The 20,482-nt window shown below is 36.2% G+C and overlaps 3 protein-coding genes and 1 long non-coding RNA gene across 4 annotated transcripts; 2 read left to right on the top strand and 2 right to left on the bottom strand.

Annotated features, from left to right (window-relative positions):
* The first annotated feature begins 871 nt into the window (after positions 1-871).
* LOC141658632 (uncharacterized) lies at positions 872-1,297 on the top strand. The gene is made up of 3 exons (XR_012549322.1): positions 872-954; positions 1,033-1,107; positions 1,194-1,297. It is a non-coding gene; the product is annotated as an uncharacterized LOC141658632 (long non-coding RNA).
* Positions 1,298-4,381: 3,084 nt separating this feature from the next.
* On the bottom strand, positions 4,382-5,441 carry LOC141658633 (uncharacterized). The gene is made up of 2 exons (XM_074465540.1): positions 4,876-5,441; positions 4,382-4,608 (listed from the first exon to the last, which is right to left on the bottom strand). The coding sequence occupies exons 1-2, from the start codon at positions 5,242-5,244 to the stop codon at positions 4,558-4,560; spliced, it is 420 nt and encodes a 139-aa protein (XP_074321641.1). The 5' UTR covers positions 5,245-5,441; the 3' UTR covers positions 4,382-4,557.
* Positions 5,442-15,825: 10,384 nt separating this feature from the next.
* LOC141587664 (F-box/kelch-repeat protein At3g23880-like) lies at positions 15,826-17,118 on the bottom strand. Its single transcript, XM_074409138.1, has one exon. It carries the CDS (start codon positions 17,116-17,118, stop codon positions 15,826-15,828), a length of 1,293 nt encoding a protein of 430 aa, XP_074265239.1.
* Positions 17,119-18,366: 1,248 nt separating this feature from the next.
* On the top strand, positions 18,367-19,539 carry LOC141587665 (putative F-box only protein 10). The gene has a single exon (XM_074409139.1). The coding sequence runs from the start codon at positions 18,367-18,369 to the stop codon at positions 19,537-19,539; it is 1,173 nt and encodes a 390-aa protein (XP_074265240.1).
* The last annotated feature ends 943 nt before the right edge of the window (positions 19,540-20,482 follow it).

Below are 20,482 nucleotides of genomic sequence, written 5' to 3' on the forward strand. Positions count from 1 at the left end.
CCATTTCTGGTTATGCAAAGCTGTGAATTCACGATCAAAGTGTTTGACAAGCATGTAACACATCCACATAATTAAGTGCTAATTTAGGTTGTGTCTGTGCAGAAAGACAGGCTCATTAATTGGGTTTCACCGAGATTCGCAGCAGTGGCTGACATGATGCCCGAGTTGTTTATCCCTCCTTCGATTTTGAAGTCTGGTGAAATGGATACCGGCGTCTATTTGTTTCACCTGTTGGAGCATTACAAAGGGAACAAAACTGACTGTCCTTTAATTATAACTTCTGTAAGATACCTTTACTTAACCTTGTGAACCTGAGAGTTAGATTTGTCAGACCTGGAGTTAATTTCCTGAAACCTGGGGCCAGTTCTGTGAACTTTGGAATAATTATAAGGACTTTTTGTTTTGCATTTATAGGTAAGTCAACTGAAACGCTATGCATTGAAGTTATGCCTTCGAATTATGACCTCCGGTGACAACATGTTGAAAGCTACTGTCGAACGAAGTGCAGAAGAGTGGAATTGTGTGCCTATGTATGACCCATTCCCTTATTAATCATGTTTTGTGAATCTTAGATGTTATTATTGGTTTTATCTGTTGTTCTTAATTTCTGAATCGTGGGTCTTATTATGTGAATCAAAGTTCTTGATTTGTGAATCACAGATCTTAAGCTGTCTTATTAATATTTGTCAGGGGCTACCGGCGTCTACCTTATTCTGAAGACCACCTTGTGAAGGTTATTTGGCACCGCAAAGGAAGAGATGTCATACAGTAAGTATTTTTCCCCTTTACTTTTATTTTTTTGTGCTTTTCCCTTGCCCCTTTACTTTAATTCTAGTAATGTTTCTTAATGTGCCTTACTACAAAGAAATTGAGGCTATGGTGTGTACTGAGTGGATGGAAGTCACACGAGCGGGATTATCTACGCTTAGACCGCGTCAGTGGGTTATGGATGAAGTAAGTAGTCTACTATCAGCGTTCATTCCATTGTATTATCTGTAATCTTTTGTTTCATTCCTAATATTGTTTTTTTAGGTGATTGATATGTTTGGGATTAAGACGACACTTCATCGACCAGATCTTCTGTACTTGCCATCGACTGTCATCGTGGTTAGCTTTGAACTTGTTTTAATATTCAAGTATCTTGATTATCCCAAATTGATATGGTTTGTAAAATCACCTTTTGTGGTATGTAGAACTGTACAAGGAAGAAAAACCCTTGTATTTGGAATCAATACATCAGTGGGACATACAAACCGGTGAATGGTGCCACAATCCGAAAGGTCTGGTCCCTCCACAATATTTTTTTTATTTTTTTTTTTTTTTTTTTTTTTTTTTTTGTGGTGGACATGTAGGGCTGTAAATTGGAGACTAATCTTTATTATATCGGTTTTTATACGCCGATCAAAGACAAACATTGGTGGGCTTGTATATGCGATATGGATAGTAAAACGAATTACATCCTCAACTCAAGCAATCTGCGACAGTCTTATGATGTACATAATACAACCATAGACATGGTATTAATTATTTGCCTAATCTAACCCTATTGTTTGTGAATCGTAGTATATAAAACATTTTTAGTGTATAATCGTATTAACTCGAAACATTTTCAGGTGGCCAAATTATCTCCTATTTTGGCACGTAGTTCCCCGTCATATTATCCCATGCGGTTTCTGCACTCTCACAGGGTTATAACTCTCAGAGTTCCTCAACAATCAAATAAGTAAGTTATTCCCTAATGTGTCCGCTTTACGGAAATTAAATATTGTTTACTAAACAGTTGAACACTATACTACATTCAGTTTTGATTGTGGAGCTCACGTGTTGAGGTATTTGAGTATGTTGGATTTGTGAGATCGGTGATTGCGAATCAGGACAATTATCGTAAGAAACAAGTTGAACAAAGATATGTACATGAAATCAGTATTTGAAAGTGTTGTTCATTAATTTCATCTATAATTTCTTACAATTGCAGAGAATGCCGATTTTGAAAGTCCGTAATGATGCAACTACTTTCATGGGATGCAAATACTAGAACGGTACAGTTCCGGTTCTTTAATAACTTTTGCATATCAAATCCCCATTCATTCATAGTATCCGCGATATTTAAAATAGTAACGAGCCATGCTTGTCCGTGTATATATTTTGAAATATTTTATGTGTTTTTTCGATATAGGAGTATAAGTAGCAAGATGTGCTTGTCTATGGTGGTGATATGATGTGAAGCAGGGAGATCGTTCTTGATGTATGCAATCAAGTCGACAAAGTGAGACCGGGATTCACAAAAGAATGTTATTAGTGATTATGGTATAAGCAGGGAGATTTAACTTGTGGTGGATACAATCAAGTATTATGTTAGTATAGTATTAGATGGTATATGCAGGATCTATCAAGTATCCTAGTGAATATGTTATTAGTCATTTAGTTGGGTGCTAATCTGCTTATTGAGTAGATCTCCGTTTGTAATAGTTGACTTTTAATCAATGGAAATTTAACGTGGAAGATTTATAAAGCGTCTGATTCGCAAAATTAGACCTGAGATTCACAAAAGAATGTCTGAGATTCAAAAAAAAAGGACGATATTCACAAACAGATGGATTCACAAAATAAGTCGATAAAATGAGACCTGAGATTTACAAAAGAATAAGAATGTCTGAGATTCAAAAAAAAAAAAGACGATATTCACAAAAGATTGATTCACAAAACAAGTCGATTCACAATATTAGACCTCGGATTTATATATTGTCATTCACACGGTAAGATTCATGAAATAATATTTAAATTGTGTCGTTCACAAAATAAGACCGTTTAGCCTTGATTGACGTTCCTTTCTAATAAGATTACGAATCTTCCTAATAATCGCGAAAATTAGACCAGGATTCACAAATTAATACCAACAAATAAGATTTCCAGGTCTTTTGTACATATTAAGATTTAAGATTCATAAAAAAACCTCTTACATTCACAAAAGAATCTCTCAGATTCACAAAAATAAGATAAACAAATAAATATGTTGCCAAACTAACAGACTGTTCCAGGATTCACGAATTAAGACCTGGGATTCTTTTTGGATTAAACCGTCATTTACATGTTTCAAACATTTCATCTGTGTTAATTATTTACCACACATACACATTTCTAGACTTTTCTACCCATCGTGGCAAGTGCCATGAATGTTGTTATTTACAACGTTTCACACACAACATTCATTCATTCTCTTTATTTCAAACGTTTCACACCAAACACATTTCAACTCTATCCATTGCATCTGATGCATCTCTTTGTTTCATCAATCGGTTCGTTTTTATATAAATAGGTTTTGTTTCACATCTCTTTGTTTCATTCTCTTTGTTTCATCAATCGGTTCGTTCCTATAAATAGGTTTTGTTTCACATCTCTTAGTTTCATTCTCTTTGTTTCACATATATTTATTTAACCCTCCATACCCGTCTATCCCGAAACTTCAAACTTAATCCATAGTAAATTCCCTCTAAAACCATTATGTCTTCTAATAATTCATCCGATGCATCGTATGAAGAATCGATGGCTATGAATCGATGGCTATGAATCTGATGCATCCTTTGATTCAGTAGAAAGTTTCGGACGCCGTTCCGAAATATCGTACGTCAAACCTGCGATGTGCATTCTTCATAATTTGCCAAGCACAAGAGATAGGTTTGGAAAGGAGACTCTCTCATATGATCTTGATGATTAGTAGAAATTATTCGGGTCTTTGGATTGAATTTAGTTCAAGCTATCCACCCGGCTATTCGGCGATGGGTCGTTCAAGGGACATGCAATGATCGAGTTTGGAGGGGAGATGAACGCAATTGCTTCCGTCAAGCGCGCAAACTGGAGCGCGCTTTTTATAATAATGAAGCTTCGAGGTGGTGGTTTGAAAACGTTAAACCTCCGTCCGGACCATATTTATGGGTTGCTAATAGAGATGATTTGGGACTGGTCGCATATTTGTATGCGAAGGGGCCTTCTTTTGAGTTCGGGACAATTCCGCTTGCATGGGAGAACGACCCGGTGGATTGGGTTGAAGGTGATAATGATGTTTTCAATGATATTCGTTTTGAAATCCGTAACTACTTTCCGGATTATTAATTTGTACTGTATTTTTTTAAATGTTGGTTATATTTTATAATGTTGGTTATATTTTATCAACTTCAAAGATGGTGATTGGGTTGAAGGTGATAATGATCATTTTACTTTTATTTTATGTATTCATATCCTATGTATTCAATTAGACAAAGGTCATTACGAGTTGCGGATTTCAAAACAATCCGAAAAGGTAATATGCGGCACTTACAGAATAGAAGATGTACTTAGGCATTTTAAGATTTAAGATTTAAGATTCATAAAACAACCTCTTAGATTCACAACAGAACCTCTCAGATTCACAAAAATAAGATAACCAAATAAGATGTCCATATTTTTGGAAACGAATAAATAATATGTTGCCAAACTAAAAGACTGCTCCTTTCAAAATTGTCAGTGTCTTCTTCAATCATCATATCTATTTCTCAAGGCTTAAGAAGACTCTTTCCTTCATTATTCATCCTCATCCCCTTCCTCTTCTACTTCTTCGTCCGCTAGCTCTCCCTACGCAAAAGACACAGCTGGAATTAGAAAGATGTTTACAAACATTAAACAATAATAAAAGTGAGGAATTATATCAGGTTACTACATACAATCAGTCTCATTCCTGTGATTCACAAATAAAGATATGTGATTCACATAATAAGACCCAGGATTCACAAATTAAGACCTGGGATTCACAAAGCAACCTCTGGGATTCTCAAAATAAGATAAACAGATAAATAAAATACTTGATTAATATCAGTTGTAGTTGCGTAGATGAATGCAAACCTGGTTCACTGGAGGAAGGTCTGCAAAATCATATGGACAATTCCTTTTGTCGTGGTTGCCCTTGCGCTTACAGTTAGCACACAACCTTTTTGCTTTTTCCGCCTTCTTGATTGCCTTATTTTTCTTGCTCACCAACCGTTTACCACAGCCTTTGTTCCTAGACACATTCGGCGGTAAGATGTTGGTTTCTTCTGGAACCTTGCAGCCCAGTAGAAGCTCAATCTGTTGTTGTTTTGTCAACGGTTGAGTGTTTCCCTCTAGTTTTGTCCTGAATTCCTTGATCAACTTGGCAAACTCTCTCACATCCGACTCTTCTTTCCTTTTGAGCATACCAACAGTTAACTGAATCTCAGACCACACCACAGACATTCCAATCTGTTTTGTACTGGTATTGTTGTATTTCTCTAACAGATTCCCATTCCAATCATAAACGTCACTTTTGAGTGCATTCTTGCTCCACCTTTGCAAAATATATTTATCAGGTATGTCCTTAAACTTTCCCGAACAAACCCAAATGATGTGACTGCATAAAATACCTCTCCTTTCAAACAGTTTACATGTGCACCTTACATCATTCGTGCTTTCTACCGCACTCAACCGCAAATTTTAGTCCTTTCTTTGCATCCTCAACTAACGACACTTCAAAGTTCGTCACAGGATCTCAAGTGAGTGTATCCAACCAAAGCTGCAGGTATTTATTGAAAGCTTCACCTGGTTTTGGAACTCATAGAACATCGCATGGGTATAGCTTCTAACCGTCTTGTGTCTCCCATTTTGACCCATACAAGTGTTTCAGGATTGAATTCGCATTCTCCTCTTCACGGAGCTTCAGCAGGTGCATTTGGTGGTCAGTGGCGCTTTCATAGCGCACCAAGAACTCAGTTAATGTCCCGTATTTGTTTTCAAACCGCTTAAAGAAACTATTAGCACTCTCTGACCTTTGTGTAGTTCGTAGTAAACCGCCCATTGGCACATTTCTGAAATAAGCGGGTATCCATGTGTGTCTATCAGCGAACTTCCCATTCAACCACGTATTGTCTTCCAAGGAGAAATCGTTCATGACTTTAAGCCACTTCTCTTCAAATTCCCGGGCTCCGGTCATCGTCCCATACAACACCGTTCGGACGGGTTAAAAAGTCGGTATCTCTACAAATTTTACTCCCAACCTTGTCGGTTATTTTCTTCATGATGTGCCACATGCAAAACCGATGTTTCATTTGTTTTGAACTTAGCTGCAATGAACAAAATCAAATTACCGACCGTCACCATCATTTTATAATAACTAAATTCACGCAGTTTCACATAACAAAGTCATACGATGCACTATTATGTAAATCTCAAGTCTTATCCTCAGATTCGGACTATACATCATATAGCTTATTTTGTGAATCCTATAGCTTATTTTGTAAATCTGGGGGGTTATTTTGTGATCTCATGTCTTAACCTCGGATTCAGACTATATAAATTTTGTGCCTTATTCGCGATATAAGTACGTGAAACATATTTTTACCCCAGTTTCACAAATTCATGATCTAGTTTCGCATAATAAGCACTACGATCACATAAACAAAAAACCAAACAAATTATTACAACCATCATATTTTCCAGTGCCAACTAGAATCAACAAAACAAATGTAGGATTCACAATTTAATATGAAGTTTCACAAGTTAATAGGTACGATTTGCAAATTTCAGAAACATACCTGGAATCGCTTTAATTATTCCCGGGTCTTAAATCGGTGATTATGTAGTTGGGCTCTTTCCCACCCATACCGCAGAAATCGGTCAAATACCCACATGAATGACTCATCGTTTTCATGTTCTATAAGCGCACATGCAAATGTGATTGACCTTTTATGATGGTCAATGCCCGTGAAAGGCGTGAACGTCATGTTGTACTTGTTTGTACCATAAGTTGGGTCGTATGAAACTCCATCCCCAAACAGAGCATACGCTCTTTGCATGTCACAATTCGTCCAGAAAATCCTTGTCAATGCATTCTTGGAATCTTTTTCATAAACAAAGTGGAGCCCTTTTGTTTCAGCTAGGGTGTCTAAGCGTGATTTGAACATTTCCCCATCATGACTGTTCATTAGACACTTCATTTCCCTCTGAAAATTTTTGAATTGCTTGACTGTTGCCCCGACATTTTGAAAACCACCCAATTGTTGAGTGCATAGTTGGTGTGTTAAGCTAGGACCAACATTTGCTTTTGAATTGCTGACAATCATTTGCATATGAAATTCATTGATATTTCAGCAAGTTTCTCAAATTCCTTATTTTTCACAACATCAAGCGGGTGATTGTGACCCTCAATAAACACGTCAACCATGTACTTGTTCTCATGGAACTTGAACTTTATCATTGCTGGACATCCCCACCTTCTAATCTTTGTTATTCTTGTGGTTGACCCTTTGTTGGAACTCTCTGCCTCTCCTCCACCTTTTTTCACCCTACGTTTAGCAGTTGGTTTGTTCGGCTTGCTCTTTGTACTACCTATTTCTTATTTCGATGCAACGGATTCATCCGCCTTTTTCGCAACACCAGTTAGGGCAGGTCGTCTTTTCTTCTTATTACAGCCTTCCCGATTGCAAACCATGCACTTTGTTCTGATAATATCATCACGAAACCTTTTGCTTGAAGATTTCCTTGATTTAAACCCACAAGCAACGGCGTACGTTTCATAAAACAGCATCGCTGAGTCTAAGTCAATAAATGTTTTCCCAATCGCTGGTGTAAACTTTTCATCAATCCTATTTATCCATTGTTGGCTGCCACTCGGTGTGTAAGTTATAAGAGTAGTAGGTGTGGAAATAGTTGGTACTGTAGGGCTTGTTAACACAGTAGAGGTAGAAGCTTCACCGCAATTAACATTGGAATCAACAACTGAAAATTGTAGATTCACAAAATAAGCCAAAAGTGCAAGATAGGAGATTAACAAATAAAGTTCCACAATATTAGCATATAAGGTTCATAATCTATGCCACAAACCAAGTTTCAGGATCTTATAGTCTATATTTCAATAGATAACCTACTAGATACAAATAATTAGCTCTTATATTTACAAAATAAGCACTCTGATTCACAAAATAGACAATGTTAAACAATCTCTGCCACAAATCAAGCTTCATAATCTTATAGTCTATATTCACTAAATAACCTATCAAATTCACATAATTAGCTCTTATATTCACAAAATAAGCTCTCTGATTCACAAAAAAAGGAGAATAGCAAAACAATCTCAAAAAAATAACATCTCAAATTCATACAAGATTGATGTTTCTTCGGTTCAATTAGTAAGTTTTGCCAAACAGAGCAACATAGGTGATTCACAAATCAAGTTTCACAATAATAGCATCTAAGTTCCTCTGTCACAAACCAAGTTTCGGGATATTAGTCTACATTTTTCAAAATAACCTCTAGGAGATGCACAAAATTAGCTCCTAGATTCGCAAATAAACTTCTCGTATTCACAAAACCAGGACCAAAATAACGTCTCAAATTCATAAAATAGGGACAAAACAGAATACTGTTGCACTAGCACTCTTATTAGGAGTTGTTTTGCCGTAGTATCGGGAGTTAGAACTGCAACATTAGCAGGAACACTATAATAAGTAGGACGAAATTGATAAATTTCGATCAAATTCAGGATATTATAGCATACATTCACGAAATTACTTCTCAGATTTACAAAATTCACTATTAGATTCACAAAATAACCTCACATATTCACAAAATCAGGATAATAGCGAAAAAAAAGGAGATTACCTGTTACAACAGCAATATTATCACCAGTTACTGTAATGTCTGTAATCTCCATTGAAATTGAAGCTGCAACGTCAATTTGATCCTTATTAACAACTACAGTTTCACGATAATAATGTTTCAAATTAACAAAATAGTAGGAACACCATAATAAGTATGAATACAAGGACAACCATAGATAATACTGATACAAGACAATAAAAGCATTCAATGGTGCGGACTTGTGCAAACTTTTTTAATTTGTCATCTTATTTAGTTTTAATCTTACCAGGTTGTATATATTAGTTATTTAAGTTTCACAAAATAACCTTCTAGTTTCACAAACTAGTGTCCAAGATTCACAAACTATAGGCTGAGATTCAGAAAATAAGGCCCAAGATTCAGAAAATAAGGCCCAAGATTCAGAAAATAAGGCCCAAGATTCACAAACTAGGGTCTGAGGTTCACAAACTAGGGTCCAAGATTCACAAGCTAGGGTCCAAGATTCACCAACTATAAGAAATAAATAAATTGCATCAGTAACGTTTAACAACAGAGATTCAGAAAATAAGGCCCAATATTCACTAACTATAGGCTGAGATTCACCAAATAAAATCCGAGATTCACTAAATAAAGTATCAGATTATTAGTTCAAATAATTAAAAAAAAAAAAAAAAATGGGTGAAGATTATGAATTCACTTTTAAGAAAAGGTCAGGTTGTATGTATCTAGATATTTTGTTGATTTGTTAAAAACACTTCCATTCCCAAGAAAAGGACATTGAACAATCAGAAAGCATTCAATCAAAAAATTTAATATAGGGGTAATGCGAACAGGCAATGTTGACAGTTGTGCCAAATACCAGGGCCTATAAATTCCTAATTTCTAAAACATAATAGTATATCCCAATAACCTCTCTTCTCTCTTCTGTAAAACATTTCAAAAATCCCTATTGCACACAATGTCTCATTTATTTGTATTTCCCTATACTTGTGTTTTGGCGAATGTTCCAGGTTATATGAATCAAAACGGGAAGTATGTTTGTCCTGACCTCTCTAAATTGGCGATTGTTTCGAGCCAAGGTTATGAGATAGAGTCTTTGGTGCCTGTTATCTGCAGGCAGACTTGTCATTTTATGGGATTAGTACTAATCCAATTTGGCACAAATGACAATGGCTGCAAACAGGCTTTTAAGTTGCAGGAGAAGTTCGAGCAATTTGGGCGTACTAGATCTGAATGGCTGGCTACCTATTCCCGAGTTCAGGGGCCCTTTCTATGGGTAGCATCAAGGCTTGATTCAAACTATTTTAGCTACACTCCAGTATGTAGAAGAGTCCCATATTCATTTAAACATGCAGGAAGATCACTCGCTGATGCAGATGAACGCTGCACCTATAGCTATATCAATATTGCTCTATGTTCATTGCCTCGAACAAATAGGGGTGATTGATAAACTACACAAATATCATTTCTTGTTTAATTTTTCAGCTTTTCAGTTTATTTTATTTTTGAATGTTGTTGCTTTAAGTTTATTTTATGTTTGAATGTTGCCTGTGAAATTTTATGTGATGAAAAATTACAAGATTTTTAAGTTTTCTGAATATTATATTTAGCTCTTATATTCACAAAATAAGCACTCTAATTCACAAAATATACAATGTCAAACAATTTCTGCCACGATCCAAGTTTCAGGATGTTATAGATTCGCAAAATTAGCTCCTAGATTCGCAAAATAACCTCTCAGATTCACAAAACCAGAACAGTCTATATTTACAAAATAACCTCTCAGATTCACAAAATTAGCTCCTAGATTTGCAAAATAACCTCTCAGATTCACAAAACCAGAACAGTTTATATTTTCAAAATATCCTTTCAGATGCACAAAATTAGCTCCTAGATTCGCAAAATAACCTCTTAGATTCACAAAACCAGAACAAAAAAACGTCTCAAATCCATAAAATAGGGACAAAACAGAATACCTGTTGTAATAGCACTATTATCAGGAGTCGTTGCAGTATCAGGAGTTAGACCTGCAACATCAGCAGTAATACCATAATAAGTAGGGCGAAATTGATTATTTTCGATCAAATTTAGGATATTATAGCCTACATTAACGAAATAACTTCTCAGATTTACGAAATAACTTCTTAGATTCACAATACAACCTCACATATTCACAAAATCAGAAGAATAGCAAAACGACTTCATAAAATAGAAAAAAAACGGAGATTACCTGTTTCAACAAGCGAGCAGATTATCACCGAGTTATTGTAATGTCCGTAATCTCCATTGAAATTAAAGCTGCAACGTCAATTTGAGCCTTATTAATGAATGAATTATAATCAATTAATGAATGAATTAACAAAATCAACAAATTTTACACCGCGAATTCCGAAATTGCTCAATTGCACAGTTTTGATCGAATTCAAACCCTAAACTAACGAAATACTTCAGTTTTGATCCTTATAAATTTACAAAACAGTTCGATTTTGTTCAAATTTGATCATTATATCATCAATTAATGAACGAAGTTAAGAAAATCAATTTTTCATCAAATAATATGAAATTACCTGGAAATTACCTCGAAATCTTCTTAAAAATCGATTAATTTGATGAATTCGCCTCTTTGATTGTCAGAATTTGATTAATATGATGAAATCGTCTCACAAATTTGATGATATTGTAGCTCTCTTTGAAATCGACGCACAGTGTTTTTGTATAAGTGAAAGCTCGTTAGTTTTGGAAGGAAAGAATTTGGGCCTTTTGTTTAGATTAGAGAGAATAAGGTATTTGGGCTTTTTTTTAGATTAGAGAGAGAAAGTGTTTTGGACCAAATGAAAAGTTTTGTGTTGACCCCTAATTTTCGTCCTTGTTTTTTCAAATCCAACATTACAAAATCACCCATCCATGTATAATGCAAATGAGTCCAAGGTAGTAATTTGGTGAGGCCGGCCGCCTCGCCATAATGAGGTGCCTCACCGGATCCGGCCTCTATATATATATATATATATATAAAATTTGCCTAAACACTAAAACTTGGGAGAGACGTCTCTCACTAAGTTATTGAGAGACCAATCTTTCGTACCCTTTTATTTGTATTCCGTATCCCTTTTATTGTTGATCGTGACATAGTATTTTCGTACCTATTTACATAATAAATGTACCCATTTTATCATTAATCATGATTTGTACCTATTTTATTACTTTTGGTACAATTTTTTTCTTAAAATTGTACAATAATCTCTCAATAAAGCTTATTAAGAGACCGTCTCTTTCCCAAAAGATGACTAAGGGTATCTTCAACAATAATATTTTCCATATTTTACCTATGTCGTAACATAGGACGGTTATAAGCAAGACTCAATAATATAATCGAGATGAAATTTCGAGGTAGTTGTGAGAATCAAATAGAACAAGGTGTTGAGCCGAACTTATTAATTAGAGCTGGTTTTGTGCAGGTAGACTTCACCCTTGATAATACTTGCGGAGTAACACATCATACTTCTGGGTGATTAGAGGAAACTAGCTAACATTGTGACTAAGATCATTGGGAGAAAATCGATCAATATCGCAGCAAATTGACAAAAAAAATTCTTGCAACTGTAGGATGGCCTCCTAAGGATGAAATGACATAAGACAGTCTGATCCGAAGAAAAAATAAAAAGCCACATGACAGTTGCACACCTATGTATATTTTTTTTAATTCCTAAAATGGCGCGGGCCAAGGCGTGTTAGGGCTGAAAATTTTAAGACCCGGGCCTGGCCAAATTGCCTAAAATAAGGGGCCAAGGACGGGCCGGGTCAGCCCGTGCTAATGGTCAGTTCTAGTTGGGGGAAGTTGAGTTTTCATAGTGCACTCGATAGCTGAATGAACATCGAGAATGTGTGTGATTTTAAAAGATTCGGAACCATTGCCTTTTGTATACGGAGTAACATTTTTTTTATAAACGACTTTTCTAACGCGTGCCTTTAATATTTTAACGGATTTACAAAATTTTGTATCGTGTTTGTATTGACTCAATTACATAAATAAATCGGCCATCTAATTCTCATCTCATTCTGATAAATTTTGTTTCGGGTTTATGTCGTGTTATCGTGTCATATCAACGTTTGGGAGTGTAAATATAATTATGTGGCGGAAAATTAAAATAAATAAGTAATTCTTAGCGATTACGTGTTTAGAGATGATCTCGACCTAAACACGTCCCAATCAAACATCATATAATGTTCATGTTGAGTGTTGACCCATTTACATCAATGCATGCATCGTTAAACCTCAATCTAGACCCGTTAATTTTGTGTCAGTATTGTGATGTGATGTTTTCTCGAGTTGATTATAGTTTGCCGGCTCTAATTTAGAAGGTATTTAAGGAACATGAGTACTTGAGCAAGATTGACCTAACTAATCCCTTTTATTACTAGAAAATAAAAATTCTCTTATTTTTCCCGTCCAAAGAACTTTTACTCAGTTAGACCTGTTTTCTGGATACTCAAACCACAAGACTGGATGAATTGTAAATTGTGTACCCAATATAAGTAGCTCACCTTTTTCTATCCTACCGTAAATGTAAAAGTTATCAATAGCCCCATTTTGAATTAGCTACTATTTTTACCGATTTTGTTTTAAGGTCAATATGCGTTTTAATTAGATTATACAACTAATTTACTTGTATTGTTAATGTCATAAATTAGCTGCATGTAATGATATAGCATTATTTTTATTAGTATAAAATAACTTACTTAAAAGTACCTTGTAGTAAACTTTTTTTTTCTACCTCTTATTAATATTATTATATTTAATAGATTATAACATTAAATTAAAAGTATAGTTCTTTATGAAAATAATTTAATTGAAAAGTCTCCTTATAAAATAAATCTAAAAAATGTTGTACTTTAGAACGGGAATTATACTAGTTCGAAATATCAAAGATGAAAAATTATAATCTAATTCAAATTCAAATTCAAATAGTTTTTGGTGTAAACCGGGTGTCCACCGTCGACAACAGTGTATAATCCCCTCGCCGCGCGTGCTTTCACGAAGAGGTAAACGGCTGGCCAGAGAGTTTGCTCCATTCCCATGGGCAAGGATCGAACCCCTGACCTCATGGATAAGGGATGAGGTGAGCAACCACCACACCAAACACATTTGGTTAAATTCAAATAGTTAAGTCGGTTAAACGACAAGTAAATAGAATGCCAACTTAACTAGACACGTTTTCGAGTTTTAGGAAACTTTTACACCGACACACACACTTACCCGCATAACTTCTTCCAATTACCGTTATCACTTTATTTACTCCAACACAATTCTCCTCCATTAATTAATTCTCTTACAACAAATTTCAATCTTACAAAAAACTCTGTAGTTTTACAAATTACAACATAAGAGACAATAATGGCAGGAATTAAGAGGAGCCGTGGAGTTGAAGACCATGAAAACCAACAGATGACGAAGAAGTTGAAGATTGTCGAAGAAGATTCAAAGGAATTACGCGCCTCAATGTTGAGAGGTCGATATGCAAACATCATCGCTAAGTCATATGAAGTGATGAAAAAGCGTGACGAGAAAGCAAGAACTAAGGAATTATTAGAGAACCAAAGGCGACGACAAGAAGAGAGGGCAGGCGGCTCGTCGTGCCTTAGACAAGTTGGAGAAATCGGTTCAATTTGACGACAACTATGGAATTACAAAGGAGTTGGAGGTTTTAGCGGGATGCTCAATGTCTCGTTTAGGTTATGTTGGAAGAAGACGAATGGAGAAGCTTGGTTTTTTCTTTAAAGATGATTTACCTCTATTTGTTTGCTAGAAACATCCATCATCCTCTGATGATCTGTATGTGGTTACTCCGTATTAAATATGTAATTGTAATTGAATATTGCAGTAATTTTGAAGTTGTATTTGTTTGTAGTCGTTGGAAATCAAATCAAATATAATAACTATTGTAAGACTAATTTCACGATAAAAGTTAGGGTGACTTTTTTTCAAGAGTGTTGCTGGTTATGTAAATATAAATCGGTTTTACACAAACAACCCAATTTGTAAAGTTTTGGGCAAGCCCAGCATCCATTTGATTAAAACCCTAATTTCAAACGACCTAATCTCCCATTTTTTCTCCATCATCTTCCTTTAAATTGGCTTTGATTAATTTGTATCTATATCTCTACCCAAAAAAATAAAAAATTGGCAGTAATTTTGAAGTTGTTGTAAACACGATTCAGTAATTTGTCGTAGCAAACATTGTTTGAACTCGGTTAATTAGTTCTTACTGTTTTTAATTGTAATGAAGAAATACTTACTTACAATGTTAGTACAGCTTGTATATTAAATTTCGAATTTTTTCAGTCTGTCGTCTCCACAGACTGACGCTGTTGATGGTGCTCCATGATGGTAGAAACAAAACAGTAATCAACATTTACCTTCTGGAAGGGTTTTGGAAGGTAAATGTTGATGGGGGCAGTGTTTGGAGGTAAGGCAAGTGGGCTGTTGATGGTGCTCCATGATGAGGCGGGTGTTGTATGACGGGCAATGGCACAGATGCGACATTGCTTGGCACCAGAGGTGGTAGAAACAAAACAGTAATTAAAAGATTGAGCATGAAACAACAATTGCATTTCTCTGGTTGCTAATTCACATTATAAGACAAACAACAATTTCTTGAATCATTTTAATTTTATTGAATCATGACAAAAACTAAGCAACCAAAAGTTGACTACATTGAAAATAAAGCTATCATATTGGTTGATCATTTACTAGCGGCCGGCTAGCACATTCTATAGTTTCCCTGTCAATCACATTTATACTACTTGAGTACTAGGCATCCCAAACTGCAGAACATTATTTTTCAAGTATAACCAAGATCGAGAACCTTATTTGTAGGCGCGATTTGTTGTTTGAGGCTTATAACGCATATCCAGATCAAATGTTTCAACAACAACAACCGCAACATCAAAGCCTTAATCCCAAACAAATGTTTCTAGCAATTAAATCAACAAAACATGATACAAGGCATATCGAAACAAACAAAGCCATAAGAAGCAGAATACTACTAGGCATTACAAGCCGCAGAACCCACGGCCTCGCACATGAATACTATAGTCTATATCAGAGATTCAGAGCAATTAAGATCAATATCAACAAGATTGAGAACATCACTACTATTATATTTGAAATATAAACAATATCGAGAACGCTATTTAAAGTACTAACTAGACAGGCATTAGGTAGGGATCAGGAGAGGAGCAACTGACATATCCACATTCAATGTACAACAGAACATCACCTTTTTTCTTGTTGTTGAGCAAGTGATTTGTAGATCTTGACTCGTAACCATTGCACAACACCAACCCCTCCATATACATTTCCATATCCACATAACGAGACATACATTTTCCAAGCTCCTGCACTTGACAGCTACCAATGTTGTATGACTTCTTCCCGTAAACAAAACAGCTACCATCATCACTCTCACAGTAGAATAGCGGCAAGCGCGGGCCAGAACGGAACAACATAAAACCGTCAGAACTTGAAAGTCCTGAAAAACGTTGGGTCCACTCCCCGTTCCCCCTCTCCCCTTCCAGCGACCATATGCTTTGGATTTCACGTAAGAAAATCAAGACCGCTAGAGACTCCCTAAGAAGAAACGGAAATCTTACGGCTCCCCTATCGTCTGAAGCAAAAGGCAGTTCCAAGTAAGTAAATTTTTCCAAATCAAAGTCAAGAGAAACTAAATGAGTTGGACAATCAGCAGGGTTACCATCTCCATTTGGGTCATTACTAATCCAATGTGCTGCTCCTTGAAAGTAAAAACCCGGTTTGGGATGATAATATTGCCAAAACAAACGCCTAAAGTAAGAAGAAGACATATTGAGGCCATCGTTTCTGAGAGACCATTGTTGATCACTGAGCGTATAAACTGCAACATGCATATTCAATCCATCTGTACCCTGACTTTGTTCAAATGACATAGCAATGATTTTATAATCATTACTGCAAGGCGCAAACCCAAATGTATACTCGACCGCCCCAAAGGAGGACAATGGAGAAAGGGGAATTCGCAACGACTTTCTAATACAAGGGTTCCACAGCATCAACGGTTCTTGTTCACAAGCACCAATTAAGGCGCGAACTAAGACCAACTCATTACAGCTCCCATCTAGATGATACCTTTGCGAAATCTTAAAGATGTGATCAATTTTTCGAAGAGTATCAGCGCGACGAACTGTCAACAAGCATCCGTGCATCCCATACCGACCCGACCCTTCGAGGGATAGTAGTAATTTACTACTAACGGAATTGATTTTGCAAAGTTTACGATGCAGGATTACGAAATCAGGGCGATCAATGATGTCGCGCCAAGATTTACATACACACCTGAATTTTACCAAGGTTTTGGCTGGTAAATTAGCGAGAATTTGGGTGCAAACTTCAGGTGGTATGTACATGAATTCGGAAATACAGGTCGAATCTAACGAAGATTTGGTCTTCTTTTTGCTTTTCATTTTCTGAATTTCTTGGAGAATCGATCAAAACAGGAGAGAAATGATGGGTTCTTGATTATTCACACTGGAAATTATTAAAAGATGAACAATATAAACAACTGCAACGCCAAATAAACCAAAAAAAAAAAGGTGTTTAAGGGTTTTGAGAAAACCTGTGATTTCTGAAGAACATTTAATTTGAAACGGAGAAAGAACAAGTAATACCAAATGTTGATTAATTTGCAGCGTAGAACTGGAGAAGTAAAAACATGGCAGAGGATGGCAGTTAAATGTTACTCGTACTTTTATTTTTTAATTTGTTTTTTCTGTCAATTTAGGCGTTTTCCTGAAATTGCTTTTCAACTTTTTATCTTATTCGGCAATTCCCAGTCAATTTTCTCTTGTGGAGTTGTCGTCGGCAGACTTGACAAACGGTTTAACCGGGTCGATATTGGGTTTGGCTCGGATCAATCTCAGGTTTGCAAACTTCGAGGTTGGATCATTTTTAGGTCACCTATTATCAAGTTATTTATGGGTAATAATCCGTGTGCAATAATAAACATTCACGATAGGTCAAGTTAGATTCGGGTGAAACTCGAATCTTGAGTTTGGGTGTACACATTTACACCTTTCGATACCAAGGTAGGGGTATAAAGTAGACCTGGCAAACGGGGCAAGATTAATTTCACGATAAAAGTTAGGGTGACTATAATTTAGGGGTCGTTTGGTTCAATAGCATGGAATGGAATATGAACCCATAATGGTATAGGGTTCTAAATCCATTCCTTTATAAACTTGTTTGGTTCATCTAAAATTGTAGAAGGGAGGAATGGAGTTAGATACCAAGGGAGGAAGTTGGGTATGTGATTCTAGGGGGTTGGAATGAAGTTAGAATCCATTGGGTATCTAACTCCATTCCAAAAGACTCCAACCAAACATTGGAATGGAGCAAATCCATTCCAATCCATTCCAAGAGAGCCAACCAAACACCCCCTTAGTCTACTGGACGGTCCTATGGTATAAGACGAATTTTTTCAAGAGTGTTGCTGTTTATGTAAATATAAATCCGGTTTACACAAACAACCCAATTTGTAAAGTTTTGGTCAAGCCCAGCATCCATTTGAATAAAACCCTAATTTCAAACGACCTAATCTCCCATTTTTTCTCCATCATCTTCATTCCTTTAAATTGGCTTTGGTTAATTTGTATCTATATCTCTACCCCAAAAAAAAATTATTATCTATATACGTAATTCCCAGGAGACACACGATGTCAGAATTGAGTTATATTCCACCGGAATTGGTGACTCAAATTCTCGCAAATTTGCCTGTGGAAACCCTAGTAAGATTCAAATGCGTCTGTAAATTATGGTCCTCCATCATCGACCACCCTAATTTTGTTTCCATGCATCTTAAATACACCCGTGTTCGTCGGGACAAGGATAAATTATTGGTCGCCCTTGAGAGGTATGGACTCTTCGGAGATAGAGGGTGCTCATTGGCAGTTCTTCAAACCGACACTCTTAAAAAAACCAGTCGCATTTTTAGGATAAAAGATGTATTTGGTTACTCCATTTTAGGGGCTTGTGATGGATTACTCCTAGTTCAACGATACGGTCCTCCTAGTTTCAAGAGAGAATTAAGATTGTTTAACCCTTGTATTCGTAAATCATTAATTCTCCCCATGAACCCACTTCCCCCTGGTTTGATCGGTAGGGGCAAGTATATTTTTGGATTCGCCCGTGCTAGTAAAGATTATAAAGTGGTTGCGATCACATTTGGAGATAGTGATGAAGCTAAGAAGATGTATGTGGCAGTATTTACACTTAGTGATCAACAATGGACTGTTAGAGATGATCGTTTGAATATTGATAGTTCGTATCTTAAGAGTTTGATTAATGGCAATAACATCAATAGAAAATCAAATACAATTTACTTTCAAGGAGCGGCATATTGGATTGGAAATAATTTATATGGGGATATTAACAAGCGGAGTAATCAATCAACTCATCTTGTTTCCTTTGACTTTGATACGGAAAAATTCACCTTTTCGAAACTGCCCTTTGCTTCATACGAAGAAGACTCATCGAGGGTTCTGTTTCTTCGAGGGGAGTCACTAGCGATTTTCAGTATTTCTTCTGTAAGTTCCAGCATAAGGGTGCTGGAAAATGGTGTGTGGACTCTGCGGTTTTCAGGATCTTCGAGTGACGATGGTTATGAAGTATTCAGCCCCTACCCCTTTAACTACTTGAAGGAAAAAGTGTTCTACTGTGAGAGTGATGGTGGCCGTCTTATTTGTGGGAAGAATTCCTACAACATTGCTACTTGTCAAGTTCGACAGCCAGTAAAATCGAAAAGCAAGTATATAGAACTGGAAACGTATTCGGAGAGTTTGGTGTTATACAAGGGATACGGAGCCAAGGATCTAGTGTCCTCCCTATGAATAAGAGAATAGTATGAATGATTTATGGAAGTCCTGCCGATGGATAATGAATATGGCAATTTCGATTCTTTCCATTTGCATATTGTTGTAACTGTTTGGTTTTAGTAACTTCGATTAGTTGCTGTTGATTGATATGGCTGCAAAAGAGAAGGCATATGAGGTGTTTGATGAAATAACTCTGAGAATTGACTGCAATATATTGTACACTTTCCATCTCATCATTTGTTTACCTTCATTTTCTTTATTATAATCAAAGGTAAACAAAAGATTAGACAAAAGATTATATCGCGTTTTCCCCGACTATTTCTATGTCGGACACCTTGAACTTGGTTACTATGCTATATAGTTAGCTTCGTTTCCTGCAAACTACTTTGGTAATTTGGGTTGAACTATTACGAATTTATGAGCTTAGCAGTTGTTTTAATAGTTTTGAGTTTTTATAATGGAGAGGGGAGGGAACGACGGATAGGTGTGGCGTTTGCTTTCGCTCATGTTATGCCAGTACTCTGTGCGAGTAGAATTCGGGTGAGATTATTTCTATGTCGCTTTCAGCTCGATATTAACGGCTACAGTACCGACTACACGACTTACCGGGCAATTTATTGACCATGACAGGATGCCAACCCTCGTCTCAGAGTTTACATTCTGTTTTATTGGTGTTTCCGTCACAAAGTTTCCATCTTTTTCGGTTGTTTTTGGTGTTATTGGTGTTTCCGTCTCAAAGTACGAGCATTATGCCGCTCGCCTTGTTGTGTCAGTATTGTGTTAGTGTTAACTCAATTACATACATAAATAGGTCTCGGTCATTTAAGCCTCATCCCATTCCCGTTAATTTTGTTTCGGGTTCATATCGTGTTTTCGTGTCATATTAATGTTTGGGAGTGTAAATATACTTATGTGACGGAAAATTAAAATAATTGAAGAATAATTTTAATAAAAAAGT

The sequence above is a fragment of the Silene latifolia genome, chromosome 6 (assembly GCF_048544455.1).
Source record: "Silene latifolia isolate original U9 population chromosome 6, ASM4854445v1, whole genome shotgun sequence".
In the NCBI taxonomy this organism is placed as follows: domain Eukaryota; kingdom Viridiplantae; phylum Streptophyta; class Magnoliopsida; order Caryophyllales; family Caryophyllaceae; genus Silene; species Silene latifolia.